Raw genomic sequence first — 13,196 nt, forward strand, 5'->3', positions numbered from 1 at the left:
ATTCCGTTTCAAGGGGCATCATTTCATGTGCACATAACATTTTTCAAAACGTTTCCCTTGACAAGAGAGTTGAACATGCATGGCGTCACCTCTGACCTTGTCCTTTCTTGTCTTCCAGAGACACAATGGGGAGATTTTAACCAGTGCGTCGGTCAAGCACCTGAATCACCGGCGTTTCGTGGTATCGTTCCAGCTGGACAGCGTCCAGAGGTCAGATCAAGACCTTTACCGCTGCATCACGCAGTCCTCCAGGGGATCAGGGGTCTCGAACTTTGCTGAACTCATTGTCAAAGGTAAAGCTTTGACTTTGTCCTGATGTCAATAATTGTACTTTTTTTTTCTTCCTTTCTCATGTTTTTCTAAGCTGGTATTGTGGTGTCACATGCTCCGCCCTTCCTTGATGCTACTGATGGTTGATAAAAGTGAAAAAGATACCGGTGTAATCACAGGTCTTCATAAAAGATTTCCAAACCAGATTTTCAATCTGGAAATGCTGGATACATGTTAAAAGACCGGCCCGGTGAATATGTGCTGCTTTTGTTTCACACGGAAAGCCCCTGGTCGGAGAATCCAATCTTCCGGACATGTTTGTCGGAGCTGGAATCAAAGAGGCAGCCATCGCCAGCTCCTCCGCCTCCTGTCATAAAGCTGCTCACTTGACTTGGTCTCCTGCAGTCCTGTCATATCATGCACCACAGATGGTGACCTCGGTCCCATTACTCACTCCAACCCCACAGCCTGACACCGCTTTGACAGCATCGTAATGACATGACTGCGAGGTGGTTTGCTGGGAAAACATATCAGGCCTCAGCAAAGGGACAATAAGAAGTGGAAATAAGAATGTGACATTCTCACTCTTGTTCCTCTGCTGACCTTTAGCGCCACATTTTGACACCAACCAAAGGAGTCTTGGAGACGGAGTAGCAGCTGATATTTTTTCTTTATTTTATGTCTGCAAAGTTTGTTTGCAACCTTGCAGTGAATTACTTCATTTCAAATGATACACCATACTTCTGAGGTGTCCAAAGTTTTCTGAGCGAATACCTCCTTTTCAAGCAGCCAAATGTGGGCGATGGACCCATTCACGCATACACGCGCATACGCGTAAGCATGCCGTGGTGAACAACACCCGTAACGGACTCTAACATGGACGAAACAGAAAAATAAATGTGTGCAGTGTTAAGGACACGGGGAGGGTAGGCCACACTGCACACAGGCCGGTCTCTAGGTGGCTGCAGGTTGCAAAGTATGAACTGAGAGTGGTCGTTTTTGTGATCGGCAATGAACATCGCTGATCGGCTTAAACTGATCAATCGTGGCTCCACAAAATAATGTTTATTTCAAGATAATGTGAACACATTTCATAAGTGTGTATTAAAACGGTAGCCCTTGCCATATATCCGACCCAAGAAGTAACTATCAGTTTCAAAAAGGCCTGGGACCCTTGATCCAGACAAACAACTGTACCCTTTCACATTCACACCAAAAGGGACGTTGGAGCTCTCAATTCAAACCCATGCATGGAATGCATTTGTTTTTGCAACACAACACATGTCAGGTGTACATGATGTGTACCTGCATGGCACAAGGGTTTTAAGATAACAAACCCATAACCTGGGTCCAACAAGTAACGATTAAATTGTGCAATTGTGTGACTATTTTCGAGGTTGTTTGCTGTGTGTGTGTTCCTGTCCGTTCTCTCTCCAGCAGCCCAGCATCATCAGCCTCAAATTAGTGGGTGTGGCTGGCAAATGACAATATTCCCATTTGCAAGGCAGTTGCAAAGGAGCCATGTGATTGTGTTCCAGCAACAAGTTGGCGGTCAAATGTGTGATATATGACCAGGAGAGAAAAAAAAAATCAAGCTATTCTGTTCATCCACATTCATGTATGTCTGCTAGATGACGGTTTAAGCAATTTTAGCATTTTTAAATGTATCAAGGGCGGTCCGGTGGTCCAGTGGTTAGTGCGTTGATCTCACAGTGCAGAGGTTCAATTCCAGCTCCGGCCTCCCTGTGTGGAGTTTGCATGTTCTCCGCGGGCCTGCGTGGGTTTCCTCCGGGTACTCTGGTTTCCTCCCACATTCTAAAAACATGCATGGTAGGCTGATTGAACACGCCAAAATTGTCCCTACATATGAGTGTGAGCGCGGATGGTTGTTTGTCTCTGTGTGCCCTGCGATTGGCTGGCAACCGGTTCAGGGTGTCCCCCACCTACTGCCCGAGGACCGCTGGGACAGGCTCCAGTAGTCAAAAATGATATTTGTTGTCTGTGTGATTTTTAACAGTGCCGTTGGTAAGAGTAAAAAATAAATAAAATAAAAATAAAAGATCTGAGTCATAGAAATGGGATTATTTTTCTGGATGTAGCCATCAAAGAGGTTTCCGCCACACCATTTCCGCCTTAGTCAAATGCCACTGTGTGTGGATGAATTTTGGTCTTTCATTTTGGTTCACTTATTGACGCCCCCAAGATGAGGAGCTTTCAAGAAAAGCATCAGAGGAGAAGTGAGGTGCCCTACCGATATATAAATCCTGTTAAGAGAGGGCCCTCAAAAGACACGGGCGCCTCTGCTGGAATGACAGATTAGTCACAGCCACACATCTCACTGTGATCTTTTCTTGTGCTTTGTCCTCAGTCCCTTTGCACTCCCTTCCTTTCCTTACACTGCTGCCCATGTAATTGTTCAGCGGCTTAGTTGTGCGAGTAGCTGACCGTTGGGTTTGAAATTAATCCCCAGTTGACAATCTCAATTGACAGTAAGGGGAGTCTCTTCTTTCATCGTGAAACGGATGAAGAGCGCCTCATTTTTCTGTGGCAAAGGTTGTTTCATTGTATTCACACCTGTTTTTTCACGTTCCGTTCTGCCTAATGTATGCAAGTTTCTGTAGGCCTTGTTAATCGCTGTGACTAATCTGCTATTTGAACGCGGTCTGACCTGCTCACATCTTTCGGTCTCACAGGAGCCATTTTATTCTCAGTGGGCTTTTGCCTGGTGAGGACTCTGTTTTCATACATCTGATGAGTTCAATGAGCCAAACTTTACCTTACTGAGTCAAATGCCTTTACCGATATAATTTTTTCCCCCCCTTATTTCTTGACAGTACCACCTTCCCCTATCGCACCACCTCAGCTGCTGCGTGCTGGCTCCACTTATCTAATCATCCAGCTCAACACCAATTCTATTCTTGGAGACGGGCCCATTATTAGGAAAGAGATTGAGTATCGTGCCAGCCAGTCTCCATGGTCTGAGGTGCATGGAGTCAACATGGTTACCTACAAGCTGTGGCACCTGGATCCGGACACAGAATACCACATCAGTGTGCTGCTGACTCGGCCGGGAGAAGGAGGCACGGGCCCCCCCGGACCTCCACTCGTAAGCAGGACCAAGTGTGCGGGTGAGTTCATACATATAGCATCTTATAATTTGAAGTCGTGCCTCTGTGATCTCTGGCTGAAAGTTTTACGAGTGCAAAATGTTACACACGGGCCTGTTTTGTGCAAATCAGTTCACTTTTATGTTTGAATACAAACATGAGATTGCAGTTGTTCCTGACAGCTGCATACTGTGCGCTCAAACCACCATCCACCACAGACCTGAATGCATGCATTTCTAACCTCTAATTCCATTTATATTTTTACGATAGCGGGAGTATCAAACAAGAGTTTAATTGTATTTGTATGTAACCTCGTACATTGTGTTGGTAAGGATGTAGTACATTCTGTACCATGACTCATTGACTTAACAAATGTTGGCTATTTTAAAAAAATACCACTCTACAGTGGCTTTATTTCTCTATTGTTAAAGCTGTAGTGTATTCAAAATGAATAACAGCAATTGATGCAACACAACATGCTATTGAGCTATTGCACTCTATCCAGCACTATGTATTAACATGGCTCCGTGTGAACAGTCTCCCTTTGTGCCATTATTAATGCTGTGACAACTTAGCTTAAGAAACCCTACCCAACCAGAAAGGAATCGGAGCTGTTTGAGTGGTCATAATCGCACCACATGCCCACCTTTGTGCTGTACACTGCACCACCATTGCCCACAACTCAAACTGAATCTGCCAACTCATAAATGGGTTTTTAAAACATGCTGTATTTGCACAAAATATGTGTCGCTGAAACTTAACTATCTTTAGCTACTTTGCAGAATCTGCGTTATTTCATGAAAGATCCTTAATTCCGATACTGAGTCATTCTTAATGATCAAAGCCAAGATCAACAGCTCAACAGCAGCTCCCCGCTGATATCGAAAATTAAAGTACAGTTTTGTGACCATCGGGTAAAATTCGATCAGAGTGGAAGTGATTGACAAGTTGGGACACATTCACTGTGACACACTTATCTCCGAAGAAAGGGTACATTTACTATCACTGGCGTTCTCTTAACTCCGGAGCTCAAAGTGCAGAATAGGAGACTTCCTCCTGGTAGCACGGTCATATCGATGTGACGCTTATTTGAAAGATAAGAGCTGCCTGACTACATTAGCCAGCCTGAAGCAGGCACCTTTGCAATATACTGAAGGACATAGAAATTTCTCTTTTTTTGAGGGGGGGGGGTCAAATAAATGAGAAGCTGGAGTAGGTGACCATCATAAATCAATTCTGGTACACACAAGAAAAACTCGATGTGAAGAGACTGGACAATTTCATTGGGGGAAAAAAAGTACCGGTATTTATTAATGGGGGCAGTATGGGTTTTTGATCAAATAAATCAAACTCCATGGCATTCATGGAATTAGTAGAAGAGATAACAGAATGTAAAGAAAATATGCATTGGCATCAAGAAAGCCTGTGTAACAGTGGATCATGTGATTTTACTCAACAGTTGAAGTAGGGTGTTAGAGGGGTGGCACTGGATTGGCTAAGAAGCTCACTAGTCATGTGAGAGACCATTTGTCCGGTTGGGTATTCTTAAGTCGTAGATATAATCACTGATGCTGGTTTTTGAAATTTGCACTGATAACAAGGTCCTTTTTCCTCCTTGCCACCGTAGGACACAATGTCCATAATTTCCCAAAACAATTTGAAATGTGGACCCGTCAAACCGTTGTTGTGGTCTATCTCAGATTGAGCTCACACCTAGAGACAATTGAGATGTTCCTCAGTACGACAGCTTGAGAACCACATATCTGAGATACAGAGATGCTGCAAATGTAATTGAAAGACTTGAGATAAGCCATTCTCTGTGATGAAGACTGCCAAAGGATCACGTCTCGGATAGTTGCTGTTGGATATGGCCCAAATCGTATATCCTCTATGTATGTCCTGGATTGAGATTCTGGGACCTCTTGACAGTGAGGCAGACATACCGTATTGGCCACTAACTCACTCTGCTGCCTAGAATGCACATATTCAGAATAATCCCTTATTCTATTGCAAAATTAATTGGTTTGGCCCCCGTTGGGGTTCCTTCAAAGTGAAGGATTTGCTGTGCCTGCCACCATCCGTCCTCCCTTGTCATCTGTCAGTGTAGACACAAAACACCTGGAGAGATGAGCAGCGATCCGCCGCCATGCTTCAAGCTAGCATAGCATGCCGTGGCAATGTCAACGTGCACACACACAGATGAAGACAGTACCGCTGCCTGAATCTGTACGTCGCAGACACACATTAAATGGAGAGCTTTGTGTCGCCCAAAGGCAGTCGTCATGTCGTCCAATGGTCATCACTCTTTTTGTGCCCAACAGTCTCTTCCTGCCACACACCATCCCTCACAAATCTTTTTACTGTGCTCCAGTGGAGCACACCAGGCCCCCTCCCCGATGACATATTAAAGCCACCCTTCTGTCCCCACAGCCCAAAACAACCTCATTTATCAGGAACCGGGATTGAACTCGCAGCCCTTTCTCACCCCAACACATCTCCAGCACTCAACACACGAAGCGCAGTAAATAACAAAAGCAGCCAGGAAGTTAATAGCAGTCCAAAACTGGATGGGGGACAAAAGAGGAGGAGAGCGTGCCTATGTGTGATAGAGTGTGTGGGTGAGGTTATTTTTTCTTTGTGACATTTAATGTGCACTGTGAATGTGAGGAAGGTGAAGCAATAAAGGCTTCATAGTTGCTGGTGTCAGTGTTTGTGCAAGTCATTAAACCCTTTTAATGAGCATTTACATTTCAATGACTGTGGCATTGGTTTGTTCAACCATGAGGGATAAATAATGTGATGGGGTTTGCTGCAGACAGATAAAAAAGGAAATTGGATGCATACCAGACAAGGAGAGGTGAAGTCAAACAAATTTGTCCTGCTTTTTTTTTCTTCTTCACTCGCTACTATGCCGGGAATGAATATTTTGAACATTCCATTAAAGGTTAAACAGAGGATGTGTTAAAAGTAAAGGAAAAAAAAGCTTTTGCAGAGTTCATCACGCTGCAGCGTCACCCTCAATAGGCGTCGGCAATTCAGACGGACACTATGGAAGTCACTTCACAATTGGACTTTAAAAGGGGCTCTGTTATTTATACTTTGTACAATTTTACTCTGCATTCAGAATACTGTAAGAAAGAATCAAAAATAAAGCTTGCGATTCAGTCAAGGAGTTGACAAACATTTGCGATAAAGACTCAACAACAAATCACAAATATTCAATTGTGCAACTACAAAATGTAATACGTTGTGTCTGGAGTTGACAAACATTTGCGATAAAGACTCAACAACAAATCACAAATATTCAATTGTGCAACTACAAAATGTAATACGTTGTGTCTGTTTCTACTGTTCAACAGCATGGAAACATCAAAACTCTTTACGTTTGAACTGCTGCTTTTTGAGTCGGGCTGTGTGTTTTTGTGCACGTAGTCAAATGTCTTTGTTTTGGATTGATCGCCATGCACAGTTTCATACCTCTGTGCGTTGATGTGCTACACTCACTGATGTTACAGTGAGCTGTAACAATGCAAAACTTCTCCACCTGGCGCAACTCACCTTGTTGACCTTCCCGCAGACTGTAATCACCATCTCCTCAGAGCTCCACCGTCTCAACCATCTGCTCTACACTACCCCTGCTGCCCCCACATACGATCTCCCAGTCCTCATCGCCCCCCTTGCTGTTGGCCTGATTAAGTTTAAGCATGAGAAAATTGATGGTGAGGCTGTTGTGGTGAGCTGGTAATTATCTGATGAGGAATTTTTGCGCACTATTCGGAGGAAAGCGCATTTCTGCAGCTCCAGTAGCCATGCCTCGCCACTGTGACTAATCTGCCACGGCCACGCGGAGCCTTCCCTCCCTTCCGATCATGTTTGGTAGCTGGCTCCACCATACCAATACACTTCCTCGGGCGGGTACTGTGAAACTAATCTCTGTGAATGTGAACATGGGCTCTACCTGCCATCCAGGTGTGCTTGATGAGCCGTTTCTTTAATTACCAGCACATTGCATGAACACAGCCTGAAACGCCTCGAGTAAATCACAAAGTGTAGGTGAGCATTTGTGCTGCAGGTGGTCCCCACAGTACTGCGCGGTAATGGGCCTCCACCTGCTTCTGGGTCACGGAAACTGCCCCCGAAAGGTCCCGCTCTTGCCGCTCTTGGTCTGTACGGAGGCAGCCAACACTGAAGCAGCACTAAAATGAGGAAAATTGCCAGTGCAAGGGCCGACCGCAAGGAAAGAAGAATCAATCGCAATTATGCACTCACAAGATATGAAGGACATCCATTACAGACTGCATATTTATGACAGGAATTGTAGAAACTTGTTTTGATTCAAAGCATGCCGTATAACGTGTCAAAAACGTTGAGGCATGTGGGCTGCTAATAGAATCGGCACACGGGTGTTTAGTGATGATATAACTGCAGCGCCGACAGACATAACATCTAGAGATGAAGCTGTACAAACGTTTTACAGAACACATCATGACCAAAATTGTCCCGATGTTGGCCATATCATGATGTAGCGGTGCCTTTTCGCGGAGCATAAAGAATATATGCCTGTGTATATTGCTCCGTTTGCTTTCAGATATCCATTGCTGAAAGGGTCTAGAACCGCCAAAGTAATGCTAATCATTAGAATGTGAATGCCGTTTTCCGTTGTGTTAGAATGAAGCTAGTAGGGCCTATCTTTTGGCAGTCGTTTGAATGTGTTCAGGTTGACAATGTTTGTTATGTTTAATTTGACAGAAACCTACGACTGAGAGTGTCATTAAGGAGCCTGAAGCTTGATTTTTGAAGAATTGTTCACGATTTGCTAAAGTGTTGCTTCCTGTGAAGCGAGTTGAGGTTACTGCTACCATTCGGCACTCCATCTCAAGTTTGTGCAAGTGGAAACATTCGAGTTACTTCTATCGCAACATTATTCGTACACGCAAAGAAGTATAATTCTTCAACGGACAAGTTCAAGACTTGATCCCAACCCAAGACCACATTTTCCATTCGCGAACATAAAAGCGAAGGCAGGAACATTCACAAACAAGCAGCAAGTGAATTGAATTGAATACAACATTATTGTCTAGGTAGGTAAGGTGGTTGCAATGAAGACTTGGCAGAAAATCTCCAAGGACTAAACTCACAATTTGTTGAATGTCATCTTGTCACCTTGTTTTTATTTGGAAATCTATCGTTGTTGAACATAATCCAAATCATTCAACATTTTTGCCCAAAATATTTCTTGACCTAACTGAGTCAAAGTAAGCTTTCAGAGCGTTTTGAATAAATGTGTGTGAGTGGAACACAAGGCACGGATGTCTTTGTATGTATGTTTGTTTGTTTGTTTTTCCTCATCTGATGCAGTCAGTCCAAATCACCTAGCTGGCTGCGATGTACTGTCCCGTGTCACAGTTTTAGGGGGGGGGGGGGGGGGTCAACAAAGCAGAACCTGTCACTTCCGATCTCGCGTCTGATCTCTTAGGCTCAACGTGGTGCTGTGGGCTTTCGGCCTTGTTGGCGCGACTGCAGGGTGTCAGTGAATGGCTGCTCGTGGCACACCGACAAATAAGACGAGTCAAGGCTTGGCACGATGTCCGCTTTGAGAAAAGCCACAATGAGCACACTGTGGCCTGTTTGCTGCCGCTTTTATCAACCCAGCATTTAAAGGCCGCTCTTTATTTGACTCAGACTGTGCAGACTATCAATTGCACCCCTGAAATACGTTCCAGCCAAGCGCAACAATGCAACACTACTACATTTGTATGCGCACTGTTGTTTATAAATCCCTTTCACCACATTAGTTTGTATGAGGTTGGAGTCAATGTTTTGGTCATTTTTCTGTCTTGCATGAGATGGTTGAAAGCAAATGAAAAGAGAAAGCCGGTGACTGCACTGGCCCTCTGTGTTGATTGGAAGTGTCACAGCATTTTACTTCAATATAATTGCTCCCACGGGCAGTAATAAATGCAAATGAAGTTGGGCATTGTATCCAATGTATTTTGGTTTTGTAGTAGTGCTTGAAGATGCGCAAAATAGCAAGTGAATAGATGATGAAGTGGCACAGCAATATGAAAAGAGAGTATGTATATTAAGGCACTCAAGTATGCAATATTTGCATAGTGTGCTACAGAGCATCTTTCAAATCAAATTAGTCAACAATTTTCTGCTTTTCTTGCTTAGTGATGCACCTGCCATCTTATTAAAGTTCCAGGCACTAGTCAGTTAAAAAAAAAAGCTTAATAACCTCCTCTGATCTCGTGCGAAACCCCATGCCATCGCCCTGGTGTCAAACTCCGCCTCCCTGCCCCATTCTTCCTCACGCCTTATCATAATTAAAAAGCGACACGTTGCATGTTGTTGCTTGACAAAAAAAAAAGGCGTCCACTCTGTTAATAACTGAAGAATGCCCCCATTGATAGTGAGGCTGTCCTTGGCTCGATTCCTCAGTTGAGATGCCCTCCTGAACACTGGGGCTTCTGTGCATTGCTCTACAAGAGCCTCTGTGTATCTTTCCGTATTCATGAAAAAGAGAGTTGTCATTCTTTTAGTTGGATAATATTAACACAGCTATGAACAGAATGAATTGTTTCCCCAGAAAATTGGAGATGACCCAAAAGTGAGTGCCCTTCAATAGTTTTAGTGGGGGGTTTTTTTGGTTTGTTTGTTTGTTTTCATTAAACCACAGGCCAAGACGAGTCAAAAGATGAGACAGCGCAACATCAAGCTGCGCACTGTCCTTTTAATTAGCACAAGTGAGATGAGTTCTGGCTTTGCTAGAGGGGGAGCTTAAAGCGAGCAACAGTTGACTATTGTATTCGTGCTTTGGCTGCTTTTAGAAGGGGAACGAACATCCAAAGGATTTCCAGAGCGACACCGAAAAACACTGATTCAGTCTGCGTGTAGATGGCCCCCCCAACCCAAACCCAGAAAGCAACAAAGCTCACAGTGCGGATTATGGCCTGTACTTTCATAGTAACCGGGTGAACACATCTGTTTACCGGAATCAATAACCACAGCTTTTACAAATCCCATTCGACCGGCTGGGAGAATATTTTTTCAAATGTTCTGGAACGCCTAAAAACAGCCGTTTCAGAGGAACGTGCTCTTCATGGCACCTTCCAGTACCTTAGTAACAAATGTGGTTCAAACCGCGTGATCAACTCATTATTTCAGATTGATAGCCGAAACATTTAAAAAATGTACATTGATGGATGGATGAATCACTTGTATGTATAGCTGTCTAAATCCAGTCAAGACATTTCAATGTAGAATTGAGCAAAGTACAAGCTAGCTAGTGTCGCTAGCTAGCTTGTACCCAAACCTCGTGGAAAGGGGCATATGGCCACCCAGTGAGTTTGGCCAAAAACCATGTATGTAAATTGGGACATGGAGAGAACCAGCTTTTGTTTTATTCAGTGTAAAAGTTGTCATCATCATTTACATCTATATGAATGCTGCATATCAATTGATCTCATGCTTCCCGCTCACTTTTCCCACCCATGCAGAGCCCATGCGTGCACTACGGGGCCTGACAGCCACAGACATCCAGCCCAGGCAGTTGTCCTTGCTGTGGGAGAACTTGGCGTTCAACGTGACACGCTGCCACACCTACTCAGTGTCCCTGTGCTACCGCTACACCACGGCGGGAGGCGGCGGTGGCCACAACACCACCGTGCGTGAATGCTTGGCCGTGGAGCACAACGCCTCACGCTTCACGCTGCGTGATCTGCCGCCCTACCACGGCATCCATGTCCGTCTGTCACTGGCCAACCCGGAGGGCAAGAAAGAGGGCAGAGAGGTCACTTTCCAGACTGAGGAAGACAGTAAGTCCCGGCAGGCGGTCAGGGAAACGTATAAAGGCACAAAAACAAAGATTTGATGCAAAACTAGATTTTCCTTTGAAAAACAATCAGTTGAACATGACAGCAAGTCATCACCTTTGTAGAGCAATTATTTCTGTGGTAAAATAACACCAATTTCTGTCTTGTTTGAACTCCCTTTGCTGTGCTTCGTTCCAGAGGGCAATTTGAATATGTCTGTCTTCAAGTCTTCATTTTTTTTTCCCCCACACCTTCGGGAAATCATCATTCACAACAAGAGTGACTTGTCGTCTTTGTAACAGTTAAGGTTGCGTTGACATGAGGCAATCCGCACCACGCTTTAGTCTCCATTGTTTGTGCTGTGGACTTAGACTACTCATTCCTTAACTTGCACATGTGCGAAACGTCGGTGAATTGATTCAGCCAGTCCTCTTTCCTTTATTAACGATAACCGCCACCGTGCATATTCATACAAAGAAGTGTCATGGCAACCAGCGCCAAATTGAAGTCTCCAAGAGTTATATCATCGAAATATGACAATGAAAATGAAAATGAGGCTGTTGGTTACACATCACATCATTGAATTAACAACCTTATTCCCAAGACTTTTTCTCACTTTTTTTTCTACAAGTTTTCACACTTGAATCTTTACTTTCAAGTACAGCCCTGATAACGTCAATAGAATACTCAAAATAATGACTGTAGCAGCCAAAAGTTTGGATGCACGTGTTATGCTACCAAATGGGAAGGTTTGCCCAAATGTCTGACCGGTACAATGTCAATTGCAGCACAGCAGAGGACAGTGAAGGCGGCCCAAAGTGTATTTTTTAACCACTGTGGTTTGACTTAATATGATAAAAACATTTCGTTTCCTTCTGTATTCAGGCTTTTGCTTGAGCGAAGCGTCGAGTGTATGCATTTCATTTGTACTGCTGAACTGAATCATACATTAGATTGTCTGTCAGTGATTACCATCTGCTCTATACTAAATGTTGGCAGCGTAGTATTTTATATCAAATGCAGTACGAGTCAAAAGAATGCGGCTGTCTGCCAGCCTCGTGCTATTTTCAAGCCCGTTCTTCAGTCATCCAAAGTTACTTTTATTATTTCGTCTAGATGGATCACATCAATTACTTGAATAGCGTATTTAACTCTGAATGTCGGGATTGCTGAGCCTGTTACGGCTTGTTCTAATCATTGCTTGAGCATTTTCACTCACCACATGGAGCACAATTACATGACATGTGCATTACATGCACTACATTTCATCCATCATGGGCCGGTTATGATGTGGAGATGAAGAGCATTATGTAACCTTCCCGAGCTTTTCTGATACATTAATTCAGAGGATGACATTCTGGTAGGCTGCATTAGCATTACAAAAAGATGCTCTTCATAATTCAGAAAATATATCTGTCACCCCAATAACCCTCGATAGCTCTCTCTTTGCTTCTTTATCTACTGATAATCGTTTGCGTTTCCGCACATTATTTGCACCATAACTGAGGGAAAATCATTTTTTTTATGCTAACAAGGATGGGTTGTACTGACAAAACAGTTAGAAATAAAAATTCGTGAGGGAGAAAACTATTTTACGGGGGGGGGGGTTCCATTTTATTTTTAGTTTTTCAGTGTCAAGACAGTAATTAACATATTTACATGGAGATAATTGTTAACTTATTAGAGATGCCTTTCACATTTGAACCAGTAAATGACCAATTGTTGGTGCTTTTCTGTGTGCATTTATCCAATGAATGTTAATGTCTTCATTATTTTCATTTTATTTTTATGACATTATCCATCCATCGATTTCTGATTCGCTCATCCTCACAAGGGTCATGGGGTGCGCTGGCGCCTATCCCGGCTGTCTTCGGGCAGTCAGCGGGGTACGCCCTGAACTGGTTGCCAGCCAATTGCAGTTTTACATTATTTTATAGTTTAAAAAAAATCTGTGTAACAATTACTTTTCAAAATCCAAACGTACATATAAAAATGAATATTGGTC

General features: G+C 43.6%; 1 protein-coding gene across 3 annotated transcripts in view; it reads left to right on the forward strand.

Annotated features, from left to right (window-relative positions):
* Nucleotides 1-13,196, forward strand: part of ptprub (protein tyrosine phosphatase receptor type Ub) — a 176,419-nt gene that overhangs the window by 105,777 nt on the left and 57,446 nt on the right. For all 3 annotated transcript variants that reach the window (XM_086113143.1, XM_086113145.1, XM_086113144.1), the window contains exons 6-8: nt 119-293; nt 3,105-3,398; nt 10,877-11,194. In XM_086113143.1, coding sequence (XP_085969269.1) covers nt 119-293; nt 3,105-3,398; nt 10,877-11,194 — 787 coding nt within the window. The remainder of the gene's footprint in view (nt 1-118; nt 294-3,104; nt 3,399-10,876; nt 11,195-13,196) is intronic.

The sequence above is a fragment of the Hippocampus guttulatus genome, chromosome 6 (assembly GCF_054856545.1).
Source record: "Hippocampus guttulatus isolate MCC_2025c chromosome 6, RoL_Hgut_1.0, whole genome shotgun sequence".
Classification (NCBI taxonomy): Eukaryota; Metazoa; Chordata; class Actinopteri; order Syngnathiformes; family Syngnathidae; genus Hippocampus; species Hippocampus guttulatus.